The sequence below is a fragment of the Mobula birostris genome, chromosome 9 (assembly GCF_030028105.1).
Source record: "Mobula birostris isolate sMobBir1 chromosome 9, sMobBir1.hap1, whole genome shotgun sequence".
In the NCBI taxonomy this organism is placed as follows: domain Eukaryota; kingdom Metazoa; phylum Chordata; class Chondrichthyes; order Myliobatiformes; family Myliobatidae; genus Mobula; species Mobula birostris.
In genome coordinates, this window is record NC_092378.1 from 118,132,863 (window position 1) to 118,157,990 (window position 25,128).

General features: G+C 40.2%; 1 protein-coding gene across 3 annotated transcripts in view; it reads right to left on the bottom strand.

Moving 5' to 3' along the window:
• wipi2 (WD repeat domain, phosphoinositide interacting 2) overlaps positions 1 to 25,128 on the bottom strand; it is a 92,030-nt gene that overhangs the window by 18,489 nt on the left and 48,413 nt on the right. The window contains exons 2-8 of one of the 3 annotated variants that reach the window (XM_072268689.1): positions 23,641 to 23,723; positions 18,573 to 18,742; positions 17,116 to 17,212; positions 16,700 to 16,797; positions 8,593 to 8,685; positions 5,347 to 5,417; positions 485 to 592 (exon numbers count right to left, since the gene is read on the bottom strand). In XM_072268689.1, the coding sequence (XP_072124790.1) occupies positions 485 to 592; positions 5,347 to 5,417; positions 8,593 to 8,685; positions 16,700 to 16,797; positions 17,116 to 17,212; positions 18,573 to 18,742; positions 23,641 to 23,723 (720 nt within the window). Of the gene's footprint in view, positions 1 to 484; positions 593 to 5,346; positions 5,418 to 8,592; positions 8,686 to 16,699; positions 16,798 to 17,115; positions 17,213 to 18,572; positions 18,743 to 19,328; positions 19,642 to 20,319; positions 20,443 to 23,640; positions 23,724 to 25,128 lie in introns of those variants that run through there. The other 2 variants (XM_072268688.1, XM_072268690.1) reach the window with 2 other exon arrangements.

Consider the following 25,128-nt stretch of genomic DNA (forward strand, 5'->3'; position numbering starts at 1 on the left):
CTTGGTCCCCTCTTTCTCATGCCTTTCAGGACTGTGTTGCTGCACAAAGCCTTCTTCCAAATCCCACAGCAACATGCTTTGCTTTTGATTAAAAATATATTAATTTCCCGTAACATTCCACATGTGCAAACTGAGTCAGATAGGCAAAATGATATCAAAGCATTTTCAAAATCAGTTGCTACAAGATAAACTGCAGGGTGGGACATCTGCCCAGTCTTAACACTGTACAAGCCTCATTTCCTGCACCAAGGTGGTTCACGTAAGCACGCAGGCCTTACAGATCATAGAAATAAGTACCACAGATAGAATGTGCACAGATAAAATTGTTCAGACAAGCATAATTTATGAATGTGTTAGAAAAGGGTTCTTTTTTAAGTAGTATGCAGAACAGAAGATTGCTATTATGAAGGTATTTCATGAGAATTTTTTTGATTAGAAGGCTTATCAATTTTACCTGTTGAGAATTATTACAGTGTTAACCTACTTTTCTTTTTGTGTCTCCAGTTTGAAGATATGTACCGTCTCTGTGTTACTGGAGGCCGACAGAAACATTCCGTCCATACTGAACGCTAGTGAACAGATACTCACACACCTAAAATGACAAGAAACAAGTCCTACTAAGAAAATGGGTAAAAAAATCTGATTATTCAACTCACTCAGCAAGACTCAAAATTACTATCAATTAAGAAACAAAAACAATTCATTAAATACAGGAAATTGCTAAATTCCTTTTCCATTACGATAGAGGAAAAGTTGTCTGTAACTTAATTCTGTTTGTTAATTTAACTTTATACAACCTTAGTGATGATGTAGTCATGCACTGGCGCAATTGCTAGTTCCTAGCCTCCGAGTCAGAGGGTTGTGGATTCAAGTCCCATTATAGCAAAATCAAGATTAACATTCCTATATATTGCTAAGAAAGTGATGCCTTTCAAATGACTCTTGCTTTAAAGCCCCCATCTATCTCCTTCCTCAGGGAGTCCTGAAAGATTCTACAACATTTTGAGGAAAAGCAGAAAAGGTTTGGCACATTGGCATAGATAGAAAGGAGGGAAGAATACCTGAGAGAAAAGGCGAGTAAGGAACAAGGTTGAAGAGCAGGATCTCTGGATTACTCCCAGTCCTAAGAAATAGGATCACAGCACAGATAAATGACTGGCTGAGAAACTGCTGTAGGGAGCAGGGTTGAGGTTCTTGGATCACTGGAAACTCTTCTGGGGCAGAGATGACCTGTATAAGAGGGGTGGACTGCACCTAACTGGAGGGGAGCCAGCATCCTGGCTGGGACGTTCACTAGTGTTACTCGAAAGGGTTTAAACTAGTTTGACAGGGGGACGGGAACCAGAGCACCATGTCAGAAAGTGGAGGGATGGAAAGGAAGGCAGTTATGAGCAAAGTAATAGGTACAATAGGACAGATAGTTTGACTAAGTGTATGTAATTTAATGCTAGGAATATTATGGGTAAATGTGATGAACTGAAGAGCACAGATCAGTACAGGGAATTATGATATTGTGGCCATTGCAGCAACTTGTTTCTTTTGTGGGGGGGAGGGAGAGGGAGGTGTGTGTGTGTGTGTGTGTGTGTGTGTGTGTGTGTGTGTGTGTGTGTGTGTGTGTGTGTGTGTGTGCGTGCGTGTGCGCACGCGCATGTGTGTGTGTGTGTATATATATATATATATATATACACATACACATACATATATATATATATATATATATACACACACACACACACACATATATATATATATACTGGAATATGTCCTTAATGTCCTAGGTTTTCGACCTTTTGATAGAGAGGAAGGTGGGGGGAGGGGAGGGAGAGAAGTTGCACTACTAAACAGGGACAATATCACAGCTGCACTCGACGGGACATAATGGAAGGCTTGTCCTCCATGTCTATCTGTATGATAGAAATAGAAAGGGTGCAATAACTTTGATGGGATAGTACTACAAACTGCTGCCCCACCCCCACCAAAAGCCACCAGGACACTGAGGAACAGATATACTGGCAGATTAAGGAAAGGTGTAAAAACAATAGGGGTGTTATGATGGGGGACTTCAACTTCCCTAATATCAACTGGGACCTTCTTAGTGCAAGTGGTTAGATGGGGCAGAATTTGTTGGACACATCCAGGAGGGCTTCTTAAATCAATATGTAGATATTCCAACAAGGCTGTAGTGGATCTGCTGTTGGGTAATGAGCCTGGCCAAATGACTGACCTTCCAGTGGGTGAACAGTTAGGGAAGAGTGACCACAGGTCTTTAAGTACTAAGGTAGCTAAAGGCAAGCATTTCACGGCACATAACGACAACTATGTTAGATAAGCATAAGTGCAGACCTTGTGGGAGAGTATTAAATTGGAGCAGGGCAAGTTAAAAGAGCATTGGGCAGAAACTAGGGAGAGTTAATTAGGAATAGCGGTTTTAGGGCAAGTCCACATCCGACTTGTGGAGGATGTTTAAAGACCAACTGCACGGAATACAAGACAGGTACGTTCCAGTCAGATAGAAACACAAAAATGACAAGGTAAGAGAACCTTGGATGTCAAGCGAGGTAATGTACTTAGTCAAAAAAAAAGTATGCAAATCTTAGGAAGCTAGAATCAAACAGAGCCTTTGAGGAGTATAAAGAAGCCAGAAAAGTTAACAAGGGAATTAGGAAAGTCAGGAAAGTCCTTTGCAAGTTGGATTAAAGAGAATCCCAAGACATTCTACACATACATCAGAAGACAGAGGATAACTATGCAGAAGGTTATGATACATGGGATTTACGGTGAATTGGCTGTTTGGCTTGCCCATAGAAGACAGAGTGGTGGTCAAAGGGACTTATTTTAGCTGGAGATCCGTGATTAGTGGTGTTCCCTGGGGATCTATACTGGAACCTGCTTGTGATGTATATAAATGATCTGGATGAAAACATACACAGGTAGCTTAATAAGTTTGCAGATGATGCCAAGTTTGGTGGTGGTGTGGCTAGCAAAAGGACTGGCAAAGAATACACAAGGATAACATCAGATGCAGGTATGGACAGAGAAATGGCAGGTGGAGTTTAACCAGAACAAATGTGAAGTGTTGCACCTTACTAGGTAAAATGCAAAGAGACAGTGCAGTGTTAGGGGCAAGACACTTAACAGTGTTGATAAACAGAGCGATCTTGGGGTCCAAGTTCATACCTCCCTGAAAGTGGCTAAACAGGTTGATAGGGTGGTTAAGAAGGCATATGTATGCTTGCCTTTATTATTCCAGGCATTGAATTCAAAGGTCTAAGAGTTACGTTGCAGTTTTAGAAAATGCTAGTTAGGCCGTATCTGGAATATTACATACAGTTCTGGTCGCCCCATTACAGGAAGGACCTTGAGGCTTCAGAGAAGGTGTAGAAGAGGATGCTGCCTGGATTAGAAGACATGTGCTATAACGAGAGGTTGGACAAACTAGGGTTGGTTTCTCTGAAGTGGCAGAAGCTGAGGGGAGATCTGATAGAAGATTCTCAGATTATGAGAGGCACAGATAGAGTAGACAGACACTATCTTATTCCCAGGGTTGAAATGTCTAATACTAGCAGGCAGGCATTTAATGTGAAAGGGAATAATTTTAAAGGAAGTGTGAAAGGCAAGTTTTTTTTTAAATAGAGAGTGATGGGTGCTCAGAATGCACTACCAGGAGTGGTGGTAGAGGCAGATACATTAGGGACTTCTAAGAGACATTTAGATAGGCACATGAATGTGAAGAAAATGAAAGCGATGGACATTGTATAGGCATAAGGTACTAGCTTAGTTGGCTGTTTGACTGATAACCTATCTGGTTCAGTGCAACATTGTGGGTCAAAGAGCCTGTTCCTGTGCTGTACTGTTCTATGTTTCACGGTGTTTTTACAATCAATTTGTGTGCCTCCATTAAAATCATAAAACACTGCTGCCTGTGGGAGTTTGCTACGCTTAAATCAGCTGCTGCACTTCCATTCATCCCTCCACACTTATCTCCCTCCCAGCACTTATCCCTGTAAGTGACTTAAGTGCTATACCTGCCCATTCACCTCCTCCCTCACCTCTATTCTGGGCTCCAAACAGCCCTTCCAGGTGAGGCAACACTCCACTTGCAAGTCTGCTGAGGTCATCTATTGTGTTCCATGCAGGGTCCTCTTTATTGGTGAGACCCGTTGTAAATTGGGATACTGCTTCGTCGAGCACCTCCACTCCATCTGCCAAAAGTGGAACTTCCCAGTGGCAAAACATTTTAATTCCACTCTCATTCCCATTCCAACATGTCAATCTAAGGCCTCCTCTTATGCCAAGATGAGGCCACCCTCAGGGTGGAGGAGCAACACCTTATATTCCATCTAGATAGCCTCCAACCTGATGGCATGAATATCAATTTCTCCTTCCAGTATAAAAAGTTTTTCCTCCCCCTTCTCTCTTCTTCTAGTCCCCACTCTGGTCTCTTACTTCTTCTCTGTTGCCGATCACCTCCCCCTGGATCCCCTCCTCCATCCCTTTCTCCCATGGTCCACTCTCCTCTCCTATCAGATTCCTTCTTCTCCAGCTCTTTATCTTTCAAATCCACCTGGCTTCATCTATCATGTTCGCTATCCTGCTCCCCCTCCCCCCCCCCACCACCTTTTATTTCTGGCATCTTCCCCTTCCTTTTCAGTCCCAAAGAAGGGTCTCAGCCCAAAACATCAACTTTCATTTCCAGAAATGCTGCCTAACCTGCTGAGCTCCTCAAGCATTTTGTGCATTGCTGCAATTTCTATAATGCAATCAATACACTTTGATAATACTTCTTTGGCTATATAGAACTGAATCACAGCTATATGATCTGCAGTCTAATGTTTTGGCTATTTGATTCTTTGGGCACGCTGGGAATTGATCTATTGAGACTAATGAGTATTTTTCACTTTCCACCTTAACTTTAATACTTTTCGTTAAGTATATACATCACCGAATACACTTCTCCAATTAAATAATTTGAGCTTTCTTCCTCCAATGCACTGACCTTTCTAGTAATTTGCATTAGGGAAAAAAAATACACTTACCCATTAAGAATGTTTATAAAATGACTCTTCACAACTCAAAATTATTCTTCTTTTAAGAAATAACTTTATTTTAATTTTTTAAAATCAATGTACAGTATTTACCTCAAAGCCTTACAGCTTTAATAGTTTATTGTTGCTTATATTCAACGTTATGAAATGCTTTGTATACTATAGTCAAAGTGAATTGTAAACTTCTTACAGAAGTCTGGCAGACCTCAGACTAGATTGTGCTTTTCTAAGTCATCAGTGACAGTTTGACCCTGTTCTTTTAATAACAAATACATAAGTTTAACTCTGCCCGTTCATTTACCTTTTAACACCCCTCCGGAATTCGAAGAGTTTCTGCCCCTCGGGAATGGAAAATACTCTGATTACTGTTCCCTGTAGAATCAAAATCAAAGAATGAAGCATAAAATCAGAAGTTAGTCTGAGCAATAACAATTGAGATCAGGAAATGATTATTGTGTAGTATTTATTAATAGATGAAGAGCATAATGTTAAAAGCACAGGTTTCATTAATAGTATGATTACCTTGTGCTTGGACCACAAGCTGATGCAGCAATGCATTGCAGAGTGGCACCCTATCAGCATGCAATTACAATTATTTGTGGTAACTTCTATGCCTTGAAGCTGTAAAAAGGCAAGGTACAGTACTTTTCCAAAAGGAAGGAAAGTTTACTGGCAGAACAATAACAGGCCATTCCCATAAATCACATAATTCCTCACGACCAGATCTTTAGGCCAAAGAATAGCAAGACAATTCCAGGTGCTGGTACAACCATTTAGTAACATAGCAAACCCTGAAGTTGAAACTGTAATTTCACCCTTCTGTGCCATGAAACAAGATTAAACAAATCAAGTAAAGCTGATTAACATTCACAGGAATCCATCTACTTTATTAATGGCCATAAAAAAAACACCAAGATAGCCTAAGAATCTGCACAAAACTTGTTATCTATAATATGTGGTCAACTTCCAATATTCCCTGAAAAGGTCCAGGAAGTTGCCCACTTACTTAGGAAAACATTTACTAAAGTAATCTGCAGCAGCAAAAGCAAGATCTATGCAAGAGTAGGAACCATCATTCCAAAGTAAAAGTCTTGTTGCGTGTGAATATCACTTGGGGCAATAAAAAGAAGTCAGTTGTAAATGGAGTGGCCATTGTGGGAGCAGCCATGGTTAGAGTTGCCAGAGTGGGCAACTGACGCTTTGCCTCGAGGGGCTTTGGGGAGAAGAGGTAGAGGCCAGGGTCCCGGAGGCCATCTTGGACATGCCATTATGTGAGTGGGCATGTGTCAAACAGCCTGAGAACTGAGGCTTTGGCTCAAGAGTCTTTGGCAAGGATACCCGTAGTGGGGAAAGACAGAGCTGTTTCAATGCGATGGGCTCCACCTGAACCATGTTGAGTCCAGGGTCCAAGCAAACTGCATAATTAGGACTACGGCTTTAAACTAGATAGTAGGGAGGCAGTTACCAAAGTCTGGAAAAGTATGAATAAAGTAAAAGAAAAAGAATGCAGAGAAGGTTACAGAGGTCTCTATTATAAAGAATATTGACAAAATTTGAGAAAATATATAGTAGATGATCTTGTAACGTAGTTAGAAATTGGCAGATATGACATTGTGGGGATCGATGAGTTGTGGTAGAAAGATAATCACGTTTGGGAGCTTAATATCCAAGGATACACATCGTATCGAAAGGACAGGAAGGTGGACAGAGGGGGATGGATTTACTGGTTAAAAAAAAATATGCAATCAAATCCTTTGGAAGAGTGACATAGGATCAGATGTAGAATCCTTGTAGGTAGTGTTTAATACACCTCAAAAAATAAAAAGATCGAGTTGGGATATATGGATATATATGCCCCTGAACAGAAGGCAGGATGTGGGGCACAAATTATAACAGGAGATGGAGATGGAAAAGGCATGTGAAAAAGGCAATGTTACGATGGACATGCAGGATTTCAATATGCTGGTAGACTGGGAAAATCAGGTTAGTGCTGCATCCCAAGAGAAGGAATTTGTAGAATGCCTGCGAGATGGCTTTTTAGAGCAACTTATGGTTGGGTCCACTACAGAAAAGTTATTTCTGGATTTGGTGTTGTGTAATTAACCAGATTACATTAGGGAGTTTAAGATAAAGGAACCCTTAGAAGACTGCAATCATATTATGAGAATTCACTCTGCAGTTTGTGAGGAAGAAGCTTAAAACAAAAGATGCATTGTTATTACAGTGGAGAAAAGGCAACTAAAGAATAGAGGCATGGAAGTGAAGCTGGCCAAAGTTAACAGGAAGGGGCATTAGCAGGGAAGGTGCTCAAGATCGATTCATCGCAAAGACAAAGAAGCATTCTAAAGGGTGGACAAGGCAATCATGGTTAATAAGGGAAGTCAAAGGCAGCATAAAAGCAAAAGAAAGGGCATACAAAATAACAAAAATTAGTGGGAAGCTATAAGATTGGGATTAAAAACCAAGGGAGGCAATTAAAAAAGAAAAAAGGACAGAGAAGATGAAACATGAAGGGAAGCTAGTGAATGAGAGACAGAGAGAGAATTCATTGTCACAGATGGCTGTGGAGGCCAAGTCATTGGGTATGTTTAAAGTGGAGGTGATGGGTTTTTGATTAGTAAGGGTGTCAAAGGTTATAGGGAGAGTGCAGGAGAATGGGGGTGGGGGGGAGAAAATAAATCAGCTATATTTGAATGGCGGAGCAGAATTGATGGGCTGAATGGCCTGATACTGCTCCTCTATCTTGTGGCCTTATTAGCATCTTGGTGAGAGGCAATAAATCCAGTATGCTAGTAAGACAAGAATGTTCCTTTTAATTAATTTACAGTCTATGGTCATTGTTCATCTCCTGTTACAGATGCACCAAAGATAAATAACCGTCAAAAGGAATGATGGGCCGGGTGACAATTGTATTTTATGCTTTTACTGGAATTAGTTCAGCAATTTCTAGAACCTGAATTGATTTTAAGCTAATATGTTGATATAGAACAGTGTTATTTGATGAACATATTACAACGTATATGTCACTGAGAATATTTCGGGTGGAGAATCAACCAATGTATCCAGCAAAACATTCGACACAACATAACCAGCCTGATACAACTTGGATAAACTGACTTGCCTCTACCTTTGTTAACTAAAATTAGGCAATGCATAAAGAAATATACATACTCTCTGCAACCCTTCAAGATTTCAATACTCTTCCATTTCTGGTCTCTTACTGTGTGATTTTGGCTACCTAGGTCCAAAGCTCCTGAAACTTAAATACCCTCCTCTCCCTCTTCTCTAATAATACTTCTTAAATTTGCCTTCTTAGCTTAACCTTTGATAAGCTATTCAATAACCTTCTTGAGGCTTCATGCCAAATTTTATCTGGTAACTTTTCTGCAAAGTGCATTGGGGAATTTTACATTATACGTACTATTATTGATGATCATGATGAATGTTTAGCCCAGCAGACAGAGAGATACTTGTATTTATAATTTTGATTGTATTCAAATTACAAAACACATAATAAAGAATTATACATCTGCCTCAAATAGCTTACCTTTTCAGAGGCTGTTGCCAGTTTTGTACCACTTGAATCAAATGCCAAAGCAGCAAGAGGACTGTCATGGGCTGGGATCATGTTGGCAGCTCTCTTTACAACAAAAGTAAAAATACTTTAAATATTCACTCTATTTATTGATCACTATCAATCTATCTTTTTTGGGTATGTTATACAAAATATGATGGCTTAAAATCAAATATTTACAAAGGAAGGAAATTAATAATCCAAAATTTCATACTGCTAAAATCGAACACTTAATGGATATAAAATCAATAGCAAGCATTTGCTTAGATTAGTAATTGCAAGCATATTACAAGAACTTGAGAAGAGATCTTTAAACTCCACACTTAAAATATAATAACACATATTGTCCTTAAAAATATGTAGTGCAAGGTAAAAGTAACTGAAGAGAATGTTTATTCCAAACTTAACCTCCAATCCAAGCAACATTCTTGTAAATATTTTCTACTCCTCCTTATCTATTTTTTTCCTGCAGCGTGGCCTAAGCAATGCTTAGGTTGGTTAGTCAACACTTAGACCACATTTAAATTCTTAAGTATGGCCTAACCATTATCTTGAACTTGATGCATAAAGTAAAGGCTTGCAAGCAAGGCTGATATTCACAAAGGACTCATTAGTTAAGCAATATTTTTTTCCTCCCACAAGGTTACATTGATTCATTCTAATTATGTTCTGAGTTTCTGAGTACACCTTTATCACTTAGTTGACTTCTGATGAACCACAGCTCCCCATTTTCTCTTTTCCTTCATTTGAACTGTAATGCTACTTCTCATATTTTGCAGAATCCAGATGGTTTTCAAAATTAATGAAGCTTCTCTATAGCCACTTCTCATAAAAATTTTATCTAGCCATCAGTTCCAGCATACTTGCTAATCCTTCGGTCAACAACTTTACCTATTACTTTTTCCCTGGTAATATTAATTTTAGATAAGAGTCATAAAGTAATAGAGCATAAATACAGGCCCTGTAGCCCAGCATACTGACTATGCTGCCCAGCCATCTAGTCCCAATTTCTTGTGTTCAGCGCATATCCCTCCAAGCCCTGTACTTCCATGTACTGATTCAAGTGCTTCTTAAATAATACTACTGTACTTGCCTGAACTGCATCCTATAGCAGTTTTTTGCATACACTCACTCCTCTGGATTTTTATCTTATTCTTTATAAGTCAAAGGATTCACAACCCTGATGTTCTAAACTGAATGCATTCTTCCTTTTCCTTGATCAGACCCTCAATATCTCTCATCAACCAGGATTCCCTAAATTTACCAGATTTGTAGCCTCTACCCTAACAAGAACATGCTGCTCCTGGACTTTTAATATCACACTCTTAAAAGCCTCCCACTTGCTATTTCTTCCCCTTCTAACATGTTCACCTACATGAACTCTGCTAGATCTGTCTACTATCACCACACCCCCCCCAAAGTTATGACCCTAACCTATGGACCTTTCTATCCTTTTCCAGAACTATCTTAAAACTACTGGAATTACAGTCACTAAAGCCAATGTGGTCCCTGACTGCCACTTCAGTTACTTGCTCTGCCTTGTTCCCCAACAGGAGGTCCAGTATTCCGTCCTCCCGAGAAAGGCCCCCTGTATATTGACTTTACTGGACACATTTCAAATTCCACCCCATCAAGGCACCAAACACTCTGGATAGCCAAGTCAATTCCATGGAAATTAAGATATCCCACTCATTCTTACAACCATGAGCAATTTTTCTACACACCTGTTCCTCAAGTTCCCATTAACCATGGCAGGGTGAAGGTAGGAAACTATAACACAGTCCCACCAGAGTGGCACCCTCCTCCTGTTTCTAAGTTCTACCCCTACGGCTTCACTGAATCATCCCCCAAGAATCTCATCTAAGCACTGCTGTTGTGTGCTTCTTTATGAAAAACAGAACACTCCCTCCTCACCTATCTGTACCTCTATCACACATGCAGCAACTGTATTCAGGAACACTGGGCTGAGACATCTCAATTAGAAAAAAAAACCTTCGTAATACAAATTTCAGAATTCCACTGTTCACTTCTTTCAGTTAGGTACCTTATCGAAAACTTCCGTGAGATTGGTCTTCAATTCTTGCCAGCTAGCATTCATTATCTAGTTGCTAAAAGCTTTAGCAGCAGCACTGTGAAATTGCCAGGGCTTGCATTGGTGGGCAGTGACCAAGCAGCCCTGTCAGCAATCTCGTTTGAGGTCTCTCAGCCCAGTGTAGCAGTGCACAACGGGATTGTGTTTATTTCTGAGTCCATTCTCAGTTTTTGACGCAAGACAGGGGAGACCGTTGATAATTGGTGAGCACTATATTGCACGGACAAAAGAACGGTAAGCTGATGAGAAGTGTGAAGAGCGTTTTTCCAAGCATTAACTAGACTGCCCAACTTGAGCTGTGATGTCAGCCTCACCCTCACAAACTACCTCCCCCAACTTCAGTTATTTAACAGTAAGTTAATATGTTTACCTTATGAGTTTTTAAAATTTATGAAAGGGAAAGAAAGAGATTAATTTCAAGAAAGGTAAGCTAAGCTTAACTACCAGTTTTATTCCTAGAAACATGGCTAAAAATTAATTTTCTTCTCAAATGAACACTGACAATTATTTTTGGATTATTATATCTACAACTTACCGATCATGCAAAACGTACTGTGAGCTGTAGATATAATCACTTTTATGCAAGGCTTCCCTGAAACCTTGTACTATTATGCTGTACGATTATAGTTATATCCTTTGACCCCTCCTGTTACAATCACTTGTCACCAGTCTATTAACTTCTATTAAACTAGCCAAAAATGTAAAGCAGGATACTCAAAAGATTTTTCATTTCTAAAACGAGTTAAAGGGAGGTGAGAGTTGATATTGGACCACTGGAAAATGATTCTGGTGAGGTGGTAATGGGGGTCAATGAAATGGCAGATGAACTTAATAAGTAACTTTGCTTCAGTCTTTACTGTCAAAGATACCAGCTGTATGCCAGAGGTCCGTGAATGTCAGGGAACAGGAGTGAGTGCTATTGCTATTACAAAGGAAAAACTGAAGGCAAACTGATAGGTCTTAAGGTGGATAAGTAAACTGAACCAGATGGACTACTTCCCAGAGTCCTGAGAGAGGTTGCTGAGAGCTAACAGATGCATTGGTCATGATCTTTCAAGAATCACTTGATTCTGGCATGGTCCTGGAGGACCGGAAAATTGCAAATGTGAGTTCACTCTTTAAGAAGGGAGGAAGACAAAAGAAAGGAAATTATAGACCAGAGGGCCTAACCTCAATGGTTGGGGAAGTGTTGGAGTCCATTACGAAGGACAAGGTTTCAGGGCACTTGGAAACTAATAACAAGTCAAAGACAGCATGGTTTCTGTAAAGGGAAACATTGCCTGACAAATCTGTTAGAATTCTTCAAGGAAGTAACAAGTTGGGTGGACAAAGGAGAGGCAGGGGATGTCATTTATTTAGATTTTAAGAAGGCATCTGATAAGGTGCCTCACATGAGGCTGTTTACAAGATAAAATCCTATGGCGTTACAGAAAATATACTGGCAATGGATAGAGGAATGGCTCATAGGCAGGAGGCAGCGAGTGGGAATAAAGGGGACCTTTTCTGGTCAGTTGCCAGAGGCGATTGCCAATTGCGTTGCCTCTGATCTGGGACGACATTTATGTGCCGGGCGGCACCTAATTAATTAGCTTGTTTATTTCGGCTTTTTTCTTAAAGATGTGCTGGGTGCGTTACGGCTACTGCTGCACCACTGAATTCTTCGTGGCAATGTATCGGTCCGCGGCCCGGAGGTTGGAGACCACTGCTTTACAGTACAGATGGTCAGGGTTCAATTCCCATCACTGCCTGTAAAGAATTTGTATGTTGTCTTATGATCGTGTGGATTTCTTCCCGGTGCTTTGATTTCCTCCCACAATCTTATATCATACCAGTTGCTACGTTAATTGGTCATTGTAAATTGTCCCATAGTTAGACTCGGATTAAATCGGGGGATTGCTAGGTGGCATGGCTCGAAGGGCTAATGTGGCATCTCAATAAAAAAAAATAAATAAACCCTCTTGATTAGTGTTTTGTCTAATTACTAGTACAGGTCATGCTTTTCTCCTGGTCCCACAGTTACACAACTACCACTATACAAAGTACTGGAAATGTATATTAGATGCTACAAAATTCGAAGTAAATTTTATTATTGAAGTACATATACAGTGCCTATAAAAGGTATTCACCGCTCTTTGGAAGTTTTCATGTTTTATTGTTTTACGACATTGAAACACAGTGGATTTAATTTCACTTTTTTTGACACCGATCAACAGAAAAAGACTCTTTTGTGTAAAAGTGAAAAACGATCGCCACGAAGTTATCTAAATTAGTAACAAATAATAAAAAAAATAATTGATTGCATGAGTATTCACCCCCTTCAAGTCAGTACTTAGCAGATGCACCTTTGGCAGCAATTACAGTCTTGAAACTGTGAATAGGTCTCTGTCAGCTTTGCACATCTGGACCCTGCAATTTTTCCCCATTCTTCTTTACAAAACTGCTCAAGCTCTGTCAGATTGCATGGGGATCATGAGTGAACAGCCCTTTTCAAGTCCCGCCACAAATTCTCAATTGGATTGAGGTCTGGAATCTGACTTGGTCACTCCAAGAAATTAACTTTGTTGTTTTTAAGCCATTCCTGTGTAGCTTTGGCTTTAATCTTGGTGTCATTGTCTTGCTGGAAAACAAATCTTCTCCTATGTCACAGTTCTCTTGCAGACTGCATCAGGTTTTCTTCCAAGATTTCCCTGTATATTGCTGCGTTCATTTTACCTTCTATCATCACAAGCCTTCCAGAGCCTGCTACAGTGAAGCATCCCCACAGCATGATGCAGCCACCACCATGCTTCATGGTAGGAATGGCGTGCTTTTGATGATGTACAGTGTTTGGCTTACACCAAACAGTGTTTAGTCTGAAGACCAAAAAGCTCCATTTTGGGTTCATAAAACCATAAGAACCTTCTTCCAGCTGACTTCAGAGTCTCCCACATGCCTCCTGGCAAACTCTGACAGAAATTTCATGTGAATTTCGTGGGCAACAGTTGCTTGCACAGTCTCTCCCATCTCAGTCACTGAAGTTTGTAACTCCTCCAGAGATGTCATAAGCTCTCTTGGTGGCCTCCCTCACTAGTCCCTTTCTTGAACAGTCACTCAGTTTTTGAGGACAGCCTGCTCAAGGCAGTTTCACTGCTGTGCCATATTCTTTTCATTTTTTGATGATTGACTTAACTGTACTCCAAGGGATATGCAGTGACTTAGAAATTTTGGAGTGTTCTATTGTCTTTATGGTGTAGTTTTTGCCAGGATAATGTCTCAGCAGCAGTTGGACCTCCCAGATACAGCTGCATTTTTTACTACCATCAATTGAAACAACTATATCTTGTTTTACGGCAGTTGGCATCCAGCTTAATGGTGCATTACCGCAATTGAAACAACTTGACTGCACAGGTGATCTCCATTTAACTAATTATGCAACTTCCAAAACCAACTAACTGCACCAGTGATGATTTGGTGTGTCATATTAAGGGGGATGAATACTTCTATCAATTATTTTGTGATTTATATTTGTAATTAATGTAGATCACTTTATAGTGATCTGTTTCATGTTGACACAAAAGTGTCTTTTTCTGTTGATCAGCATCAAAAATAGCTGAATTAAATCCACTGTGATTCAATGTTGTAAAACAAAACATTAAAAACTCTGGGGGTGGAGGGGTGGTGATACTTTTTATAGGCACCATATACAACCCTGAGATTCATAGCAGAATCAATAAAAGACTGCCCAACTAGAGCACTCAACCAGAGAGCAGAAGACAACAAACTGCAAATGGAAGAAGAAATAGTAATAATAAATAAGCAATAAATATCAAGAACATGATATGAAGAGTCCTTGAAAGTGAATCCACTGGCTGTGGGAACATTTCAATGATGGGGCAAGTGAAATTGAGTGAACTTGTCCCATTTGGTTCGAGAGCCTGATGGCTGAGGTGTAGTAACTGTTTCTGAACCTGGTGATGCGAGTCCCGAGGCTTCTGTATCTTCATCCTCATCGATGCAAGTCCCGAGGCTTCTGTATCTTCATCGAGAAGAAAGTGGTGGTGGTGGGGGTTCCTGATGATGGATGTTGGTTTCCTGCGACAGTGCTTCATTTAGATGGGCTCAATGGTTGGGAGGGCTTTGCCTGTGATGGACTGGACCATATCCACCAATTTTGGAGTATTTTCCATTCAAGCGCATTTGTGTTTCCATACTAGGCTGTGATGCAGTCAGTCAATATACTCTCCACTAGACATCTACAGAAGTTTGTCAAAGTTTTAGATGTCATGCTGAATCTCCACAAGCTCGTAAGGAAATAGACGCACTGCTGCACTTTTTTTGTAATTGCACTTACGTGCTGGGTCGAGGACAGGTATTCTGAAATAATAACATCTAGGAATTTAAAGTTGCTAAACCTCTCCACCTCTGATCTTCCAGTGAGGACTGGCCATGGACCTCTGGTTTCCTTCTCCTGAAGTCAATAATCAGCCCTTTGGACTTGCTGTCATTGAGTAACAGGTGGTTGTTAGGACACTACTCAGCTAGATTTTCAATCTCCCTCCAATATGCTGATTCATTACTCACTAATTCAATGATAAATGACCTAAGCCAGGCGTCCCCAACCTTTTTTGCACTGCGGACCGGTTTAATACTGGCAATATTCTTGCAGACTGGCCGACCCGGGTGGGGGGAGGGGGGGGGGGCGGGGGGGGGAGTGTAGGGTTGCCAACGGACAAGAGTAGCAGTCAAATACGTTGCGTTTACCCAGAGAAAGACTACAATGACCATGAAGCCTTGCGCGGGCACCAGTGCGCATGCGTGACCTGCCCATGCGTGTACCTGCCGATTTTTCCCCTGCAAATCGTTTTTGGCGATTCTGCTCGGGGAGGTGGGGGGTTGTTATTCATGACCAGAATATAGGTGAGGAGTGGCTAATACACTCAACTTCGTTTGTAAAAGGGTTTATCTAACGAATTTAATATTAAACACACAGCGCATATTTTCCTCGCATGAATATAGTGATAAGTCAATTATCAGGGGAGGACAGGGGAGCTTGAAGTAAGTGTTGAACGAACTTCCAGTAGAAGTGGTAGAGGCAGGTTCGATATTATCATTTAAAGAAAAATTGGATAGGTATATGGACAGGAAAGGAATGGAGGGTTATGGGCTGAGTGCAGGTCGGTGGGACTAGGTGAGAGTAGCATTTGGCACGGACTAGAAGAGCCGAGATGGCCTGTTTCCGTGCTGTAATTGTTATATGGTTATATAAGTAAGTCAATAGCATCATAACATTTTAAGTAACGTTTGGACATTAAACACACAGCACATATTTTCCCCGTATGAACATATAAAATCATTGCAACACACCAATATCGTTGAATCAGTGGGAGCCCTGGGCTTGTTTCCCCGCAACAAGACAGTCCTATCAAGGGGTGATTGGAGACAGTGATACTCGAAGGGGGTTCCTTATGTCCAGTCTATTCCGCAATTTAGTTTTCATTGCAATCATTGCAGAAAACTCTGCTTCGCAGAAAAATGTTGGAAATGGAAGCAACGTTTTCAGTGCTTTCGTGGCTATCTCAGGATATTTAGCCTTGACTTTGATCCAGAATACCGGCAGAGATATTATGTCAAACATACTTTTCAGCCCACCGTCATTTGCAAGCTTGAGGAGCTGATCTCCTTCCCGTGCTGACATGGATGACTCGTGGGTAATGACCTCGCATGCGTAATGGCTCAACAGTGGCCGTGACAGGGAATGAGGAAAGGTTTCCTCGCGGCCCGGCAGGGAATGAGGAAAGGTGCCGCCCCTATAAAGAGTTTGCATGCTCTCCCTGTGACAGATGCAATCAAAATAATGTTGGGATACTTGTTTAGGTTCTTCAAAGGTAAATTTTTGGTTGATTGAGAATAAGTAATGCATTTATTCAAATATCTGAAATACTCACAAATGTTAAAGGTAAAGCACTATCATTTGTACATTACTTCTGTACTCAACAGATAACTTCTTACCAGGTTGATAGTATCGAACACCTGTACTTCCCCAATGGTTGCACTACCAGGGTAAGCAAGATAGCAATTATCATTATTAATGGAAAGTGCACACAACCCTGAAAAGAAGATAACTGAAGTTAATCAATTGTCAGATCAAAATGTGCAATGAAAGGAGCAGTTGAAATTATGCACTCTCTCATGTTTTATACAAGTTTCTGTACTGTCTGGAGCTGCTGATTTGTAGCACTTTGCCTGTAAAATAATCAGTTAAAATGGATAAACTCTCCACACTTTGTAGGTACATTCTGGACACAATTTTTAATTAAACAAAAATATTCACTGATTATTTTATGAAAAATCTTGTACAAAAAACACTTCATAATCACTTCACACCATTGCTGGTGTTTATTGCAGGAGATAATATTAGGATTTACCTGTGGGGTTTGGTGGTGTTTCCCGGATGGTATGCAGTACTTTCATATCTCGGATATTGTGAATGTACAAACTCTCTTCCAGGCACACTATCAATCTCTACATGTATGGAAGAAAGTCAATTTTAACATTAGAAGACCAGAATAATACAATGTTATAAATGAAAATGAAAAAAAACTACTTGTTTGTATTAAAAACCTTGAAACCACAAAATATTTTGGATACAGCATAGTGTTCTCCTACTAACCATTTTAAAAGCCAAAATACTAAATACACCACTGCCAAATTTTACCAAAGCTAAATAATTATCCAATAAATGTTCCACAGAATACATTTTTTTATTAGAAAATAATCTCTACTGGCAGTTTTGTATAAATAATGATAGCATGACAGTATCATTTTACAGGTCTCTAAACCTAGCAACTTTGAGGTGACACCAACACTGAATCCCTTTACCAAGTTTTTAACAACTTTCGACAAACAACAGAAATGTAGTAAATTAATGTCAGGTAGACATTATCAATATCCAAACATTATCTGGATCATTAGTGCAAAAGTCTAGTTAAATTACAGTTGCAGAAGAGATTTAAGAGGATGTTGTTTGGAGTGGAAAACCTTAGTTAGAGAGAGAGATTGTATAGGCTGTGTTTGTTTCCCTGGGAGTGAAGGAGGCAAAGTGTTAGAAGTATATAGTATGAAGAGGTACAGATAGTCAATATCTTTCCTCGTGAGCAGGAGTATCAAAAAACAAGAGGGCACAGGTTGGAGGTGAGAGGAAGGAGTCTTAAAAGGTAAATGTTTTCCTTTACAAAGCACAAAATGTGGTTAATATCTGGAACTCACTGCCAAAGGAGGTGGTGGAATCAATGCAATCACTGCATTTAGGAGACGCTTTGATTGAAAGTGTAGATGGGCAAAAAGGATGCAGTATGCCTACGAGCCCATTTCTGTACTGTGGAACTCGGACTACTACTGACAGTAAAAAGAACCTTAAAAATCCCGGAAACACTATTGTCATTAATTGAAATCAGATTTTAAAATTACTATTCTAATTCTTATTTTGCATGATGATAGTTCCACAAGATCATAACCTTAAACCTCTCTACAATATCCACAAATCAATACCCAATTCACTGGCAGGAACTTAATACATAGTATCAGTCCATTATGCAGAAAAATCCATAGGGGAAGAAAAAGTGACAGTAATCAGCTGCAGAGGACAAATCAGGAATCAACTGCAGGCTATGACAGAGTGATAAAAAGTGTTATGAACAAACTTCTAGCTATAATAATTATAAGAATCCAAGGCAAACTCAATAATGCGAGAGCACATCTTGTGCTGCAGGCACAGGGGAGGAGGGTCATCACTGAATCACAGTGAAAATAGTCCCCAGGTATCTGAGGAAAAGGTCTGTGAGGAATTGGAGAGAAGATAAATCACTATGCCGCCATTTCTCACCTGTCTGTTTAGCTTGACTGCCAGAATAGTATTAGAGTAACTGTAGTTGCAGATCTCCGTTCCTTTTTTAAAGTGACAGACCTTCAATTTTCTGGGTGCTTTAAGGCTCACAATAGCTACTAGACTGCTGGAAAACAGTCGTTCCACAATACATACATCCTCTGTGTCAGCTGTTTATAAACAACAGGGAAAAACAAGTTAACAATTTCCAATAAATTAAACATCCAACTCGGTCAATTTAAGTGCAACTCAAGCAGCTTGCATGAAATAACAATCTTTTCCATGACTCACTATCCTAAGTATTTTATTTATTGGGGCATACTTGTTTTAACCAATCAGTTAAAACAACGGCTCGAGGAATATACTGAAACCCAGCCCAAGTTCATTCTATGAACCTTACAGATCATCCAGGATCTCGGCCATTACCTGACTTGCTGCCTGAAGACCCGATCATTTGCCATTTTCCTGGATGTGCAAATCCAGAAAAGCCAAGCCTCCACATCCAAGAGGCATCTAGCAAAGCTCCAAACGGTCAGCCTTGGGCATCACATCCCAAAGTCCCATCCATCATCATAGCCTTTGACAGCCCACCCACAATCAAAAATTTGTTGACCATTGAGTTTTCAATCACAGAGATTTAAACATAATTCAAAAAGATTTAAGTTTTAAGATTTAAAGTTCTTAAAGCAAAACAAATGTAATTGAAGTTACAGTAAAATAATAACAATTAAATAATTTAAGTGATCAAGCTCTTGCCTTTTTCCATTGAACTCATGATCTCGTTCAAATGAGTGTACAGAAGAGCTTGGACAGCATATGCTGAAATTCCTGTCTGCCATGAAATTTCTGTTTGACAGAGACTTTGCTGATGCAGGATCACCATCTTGTGCCTTGTTTTTATGACCACTCTTGTCAAGGTGTACGAATTGATGATTTAATGGTTAAACTGTCAACATGTGCCACACCCTCACATTTTCTTTTGGTTGTCCTTCGCCCAGTTTGATTCCTTCTACACCCGTTTCTGTTTTAGGTTATCCATTTAGTTCATTCCACTCATTTTGTCATTGATCAGTAGCACCTATTTGTTATCTTTGTTTAATTATACACTGGGCTATACACCTACAAAATAATCAAGTTCTATTAGAAAAGTGGTCTATTACTTAATATGTTACTTTCTTTAATGTAATACTGAACTTTCTCTGAAAGATTTAATTTCTGGAAAATGAATGTTTGGAATCTAAAATTTGTCCTTTCCTACTTACACACTAATGCAGAAGACAAAATATAAACATCTAAAGCAAAATTTATATTAAAAAAACGAGGGTGCATTAGACTTTTGCACAGTACTGTACAGTGGAAAAGTACATTTAGTGAAGAATACAGTCAAACACCTCAGGCTCATCTCATACTTTTGCCTTTTATCACACAAGAATAAAGTCTGAGACAGGAGATCTTTAGCATAGTCACTATTATTGGGCAATTACAATTGATACAGGTCATTGAAACCACGGGTTTACATTAAGCTGCCTATTATTCTGAATATGTGTTCATCTCAATTTTCTTTCAGAATCAGATTTATTATCACTGGCATGTGACGTGAAATTTGTTAACTTAGCAGCAGCAGTTCAATGCAATACATAATCTAGCAGAGGGAGAAAAAATAATAAATAAAATAAAACAATAATAATAAATTAACAAGTAAATCAATTATGTATATTGAATGATTTAAAAAACATGCAAAAAATACCGTATATTTTTAAAAAGTGAGGTAGTGTCCAAAGCTTCAAATGTCCATTTAGGAATTGGATGGTAGAGGGGAAGAAGCTGTTCCTGAATCGCTGAGTGTGTGCCTTCAGGCTTCTGTACCTCCTACCTGATGGTAACAGTGAGAAAAGGGTATGCCCTGGGTGCTGGAAGTCCTTAATAATGGACGCTGCCTTTCTGAAACACCACTCCCTAAAGATATCCTGGATACTTCGTGGGCTAGTGCCCAAAATGGAGCTGACTAGATTTACAACCTTCTGCGGCTTCTTTCGGTCCTGTGCAGTAGCCTCTCCATACCAGACAGTGATGCAGCCTGTCAGAACGCTCACCACAATACAATAATATAAGTTTTTGAGTGTATTTGTTGACATGCAAAATCTCTTCAAACTCCTAATAACTCCACAATAGCCGCTATCTTGCCTTCTTTATAACTACATCGATATGTTGATTCTGATTCTGAATATCTGAAGAATTTTCACAAGACCTTAAATACCATAAAAGGCCTAGGCCAGATTATCAACTGAATGCAAGTCATTCTCTAAAAGTAAAGGCATCCGTTAGTCTTGTGAGACCATGGATCTGCGCCTGGAAAGTCTTCACTCTCCAGGGTACAGGCCTGGGCAAGGTTGTATGGAAGACCAGCAGTTGCCCATGCTGCAAGTCTCCCCTCTCCACGACACCAATGTTGTCCAAGGGAAGGGCATTAGGACTCATACAGCTTGGCACTGGTGTCGTCGCAGAGCGATGTGTGATTAAGTGCCTTGCTCAAGGACACAACACATTACCTCGGCTGGGACTCGAACTCACGATCTTCAGGTCGCTAGTCCAATGACATAACCACTTGGCCATGTGCCCACAAGTTATTCTCTAGAGCTCTAACATACTGGGAATTTATTACAAAGGTTCCCATGCTGCATTTGCAATATTCAACATTCTAAGGTAAATTAGGAGATTATAGTTAGAAGCACACCCAAGTTCTGAGTGGCATCCACAAACTTTTCATGCTTTTCAGATTTAAATTAACAGGCCAGAGGGAAATCTATTGTAAGCATAAATGCAAAACTCAGCAGAAAGAAAATGCCTGGCAGACTAGGTATATCCTTTATTTTTAGAGAAAAAAAAACTGTTTTCAATTATGTTATCTAAAACAGTGTTGTGATAGAATACCATAAGACATAAGAGCAGAATTAGGCTATTCAGCCCATTGAGTCTGCTCCATCATGGCTAATTTATTATCCCTCTCAACCCCATTCTCCTGCCTTCTTCCTGTAACATTTGACATGCTTACTTATCAGGAAACTATTAACCTCTGTTTTAAATGTACCCAATGACTTGGCCTCAACATTCTAAATGGATGCTCCTCTATTCTGAGGTTGTGTCATCTGGTCCTAGACTCCCCCATTATAGGAAACATCCTCTCCACATCCACCCTATCTAGGCCTTTCAATATGCAATTGTTTTCAATGAGATCCCCCACCACCTCATTATTCTAACCTCCAGCCAGTACAGGTCCAGAGCCATTGAACACTCCACATACATTAAACCTTTCATCTCCAGAATCATTCTTATGCACCTCCTTCTATTCCCTCTCCAGCGTTAGCATGTCCTTTCTTAAATTAGGGGTCCAAAACTACTCAATACTCCAAGTGTGGTCTGACAAATGCCTTATAAAGCCTCATCATTACATCCTTGCTTTAATATTCCAGTCCTTTCAAACTATAATGCTAATGTTGCTTTGCCTTCCTTACCACCAACTCAACCTGCAAGTTAATCTTTTGTGAACCCTGCACAAGGACTCCTAAGACCTTGTACACCTCTGATTTTTGAATTTTCTCCCCATTTAGAAAATAGTCTATACCTTTACTACTTCTGCCAAAGTGTAGGACCATACACTTCTCTGCACTATTTTCCATCTGCAACTTCTTTGTCAATTCTCCTAATCTAAGTTCTTCTGCAGACTCCCTGCTTCCTCACAACTACTTGCCCCTCCACCTACTTTCAAACCATTCGTAAACTTGGCCAAAAGCCATCAATTCTGTCATCCAAATCACTGACATATAATCCCTGAACACCACTAGTCACCGACAGCCAACCAGAAAAGGCGCCCTTTATTCCCACTCTTTGCCTCCTGCCAGTCAGCCAATCTTCTCATTCTCATAATCTGCTCATCTCTACTTGCTCTCACCGTATCATATTTATGGCATCTTCATTTAGACAAAATGACATGTGTCCATCATCTTTATGCTCACTGATCTCCACCAGCTCCCGGCCCAGTTACTTCCTCAAATTTAAAAATTTCTCATCTTTGTATTCAATTCTGATCTGGTGCTGCTATTCTCCACATTCACATAACCTTCTTCAGCACTACGATCCTTGTATCTCTATATTCATCCAAATCTAATCCGTCATATATTACAATTTGTTTTACTTCAATTTCTGCCAAAGTTTCAAAGCTCTCAAATTGATACGTGGATACTTCTCTCTTTAATCAAGCTCTTCAGTTCCTCTCTTCTCACTTTCTGATGTAGCCCAGCGTCAAGTTCTATCTGATTTTGCTCTGTGAAGGATTGCTAGACATCTTGCACTAAAGGTGGAAGAATTTTTTGCTTTAGTTGTATATTTAATTGGTGAGATAGGAAGATTCCAAAGCAACGACGACCGGGCAAGACAGTGTTGCAAAATGTATGGCTATTGCCTCACAGTTTCAGCAACTTCAATCTTGACTATGGTGCTCCGTGTGTAAGACATACATAGTCAAGATTGTACCTGGGTTGCTGTGTAGATATGAATTTTACACATCTGACCTTGACAAAACGGGCTTCCCCAAGGAGACCTCTTTTCCTCCCACATCCAAAGACATATAGGGTAGTTGGTTAATAATCACCTGATGTGGTAGGAGAAGCAGGGATGATAATATGCATGTAGGCAAGAATAGGCTAATACAGGGATTCCCAACTTGGGGTCTGTGGACCCCTCAATTTATGGTACAGCTCCATGGCATAAAAAAAGGTTGGGAACCCTTGGGTTACAAGGAAATACGATACTGAAGTTACAATTAAAAGATATTCAAATCCAGTCTCTTTCATAAAGATGGGAACAAGGATTTGGATAATGTTGAGTAGAACAGTAAGCAGATGGGCAAATACGACAAACATTATCAGGACAAATGTTAACAAAGCTTTGCTGAATAGAGGTAGACAAGCTGACAAACACAATGGATATAAGGATTTAATTTTCTGTCCCACAGTCATATATAACACAAAAGAACTCTTTGTAGAGGTGCAGTTCAAATAGGGAAACTTACTGCATTCATAAATCTGTTCTAATTTATCCACCGAAGAAAGGGAAAAAAACTTGTAGCCAGATTTGGTGCCAACTGCAAGGGACCTATATGAAAAATAAAAATAGAAAGGATTACTTTCAAAATAGAGAATAAAGACTAGGTCAATTTCAATGAACGTCATAAGCAAAAAAACACAACTGTTTTAAATTAATTGAGATGAGGAGGACTTCAGTTACATAATAGTCTTTGCTACAAATTATGCACAACTCCAATCTTAGTTCACTCTCATAGTGGCCACTGAGATTATTTCAGTTTCTGAAGGTATCCTTTGCCTTCATAAATTTCTCATCCTACTTTGTTAAAAGATGCAACAGTACGTCATATCTTACCTAATAAAAAAAAAACAACTACCGGACATGAAACTAAGTGATGAAATTTAGTAATCGGAATCACAAATGAAAGAGAAGTGGAACAATCTACAGGTGTCGCATTGGGCTCAGACAACTCAGAAACCACAGATGTCCACAAATCATCCTCAATTCTAAGCAACTGCGCAAGAAGAACTGGGTGTCAGACGTGGGAAGTCCTGGAGAATCCCAGCCTCCCGGACGGCAACATCTGCGCTCAGGTGTGTTGAGCTGCAGCTCCTTCGGAACCGCGTTAGGGAACTAGAGATGCAGCTCAATGACCTTAATCTGGTCAGGGAAAGTGAGGAGGTGATAGAGAGGAGCTATAGGCAAGTAGTCACACTGAAGCCTCAGGAGTCAGATAAGTGGGTAACAGTCAGGAGGGGGAAGGGCAGGAGTCTGACACTAGAGAGTACCCCTGTGGCTGCCCCCTTAACAATAAGTACTCCTGTTTGAGTACTACTGGGGGGGTGGGGGAGGGGGGGAACAGCCTACCTGGGGGAAGCACCAGTGGCTGCACCTCTGGCACAGAGTCTGGCCCTGTAACTCAGAAGGGTAGGGAAAGGAAGGCAGCAGTAATAGGGACTCTACAGTTAGGGGGTCAGACAGGTGATTCAGTGGATGTAAGAAAGAAACACTAATGGTAGTTTGCCTCCCAGGTGCCAGGGTTCAGGATGTTTCTGATCGTGTCCACGATATCCTGGAGTGGGAAGGTGAACAGCCAGAGGCTGTGTAACATACTGGTACCAACGACATAGGTAGGAAAAGGGAGGTCCTGAAAACGGACTGCAGGGAGATAGGAAGGAAGTTTGAGAAGCAGGAACTCAAAGGTAGTAATCTCAGGATTATTGCTTGTGCCACACGACAGTGAGTATACGAATAGAGTGAGGTGGAGGATAAATGTGTGGCTGAGGGATTGGAGCAGGGAGCAGGGATTCAAATTTCTAGATCATTGGGACCTCTTTTGGGGCAGGCGTGACCTGTACAAAAAGGTCAGGTTGCACTTGAATCAGAGGGGGACCAATATCCTGGCAGGGAGGTTTGCTAGGAGTATTGAGGAGAGCTTAAACTAGAATTGCTGGGGGGGCGTGGGAACCAAACT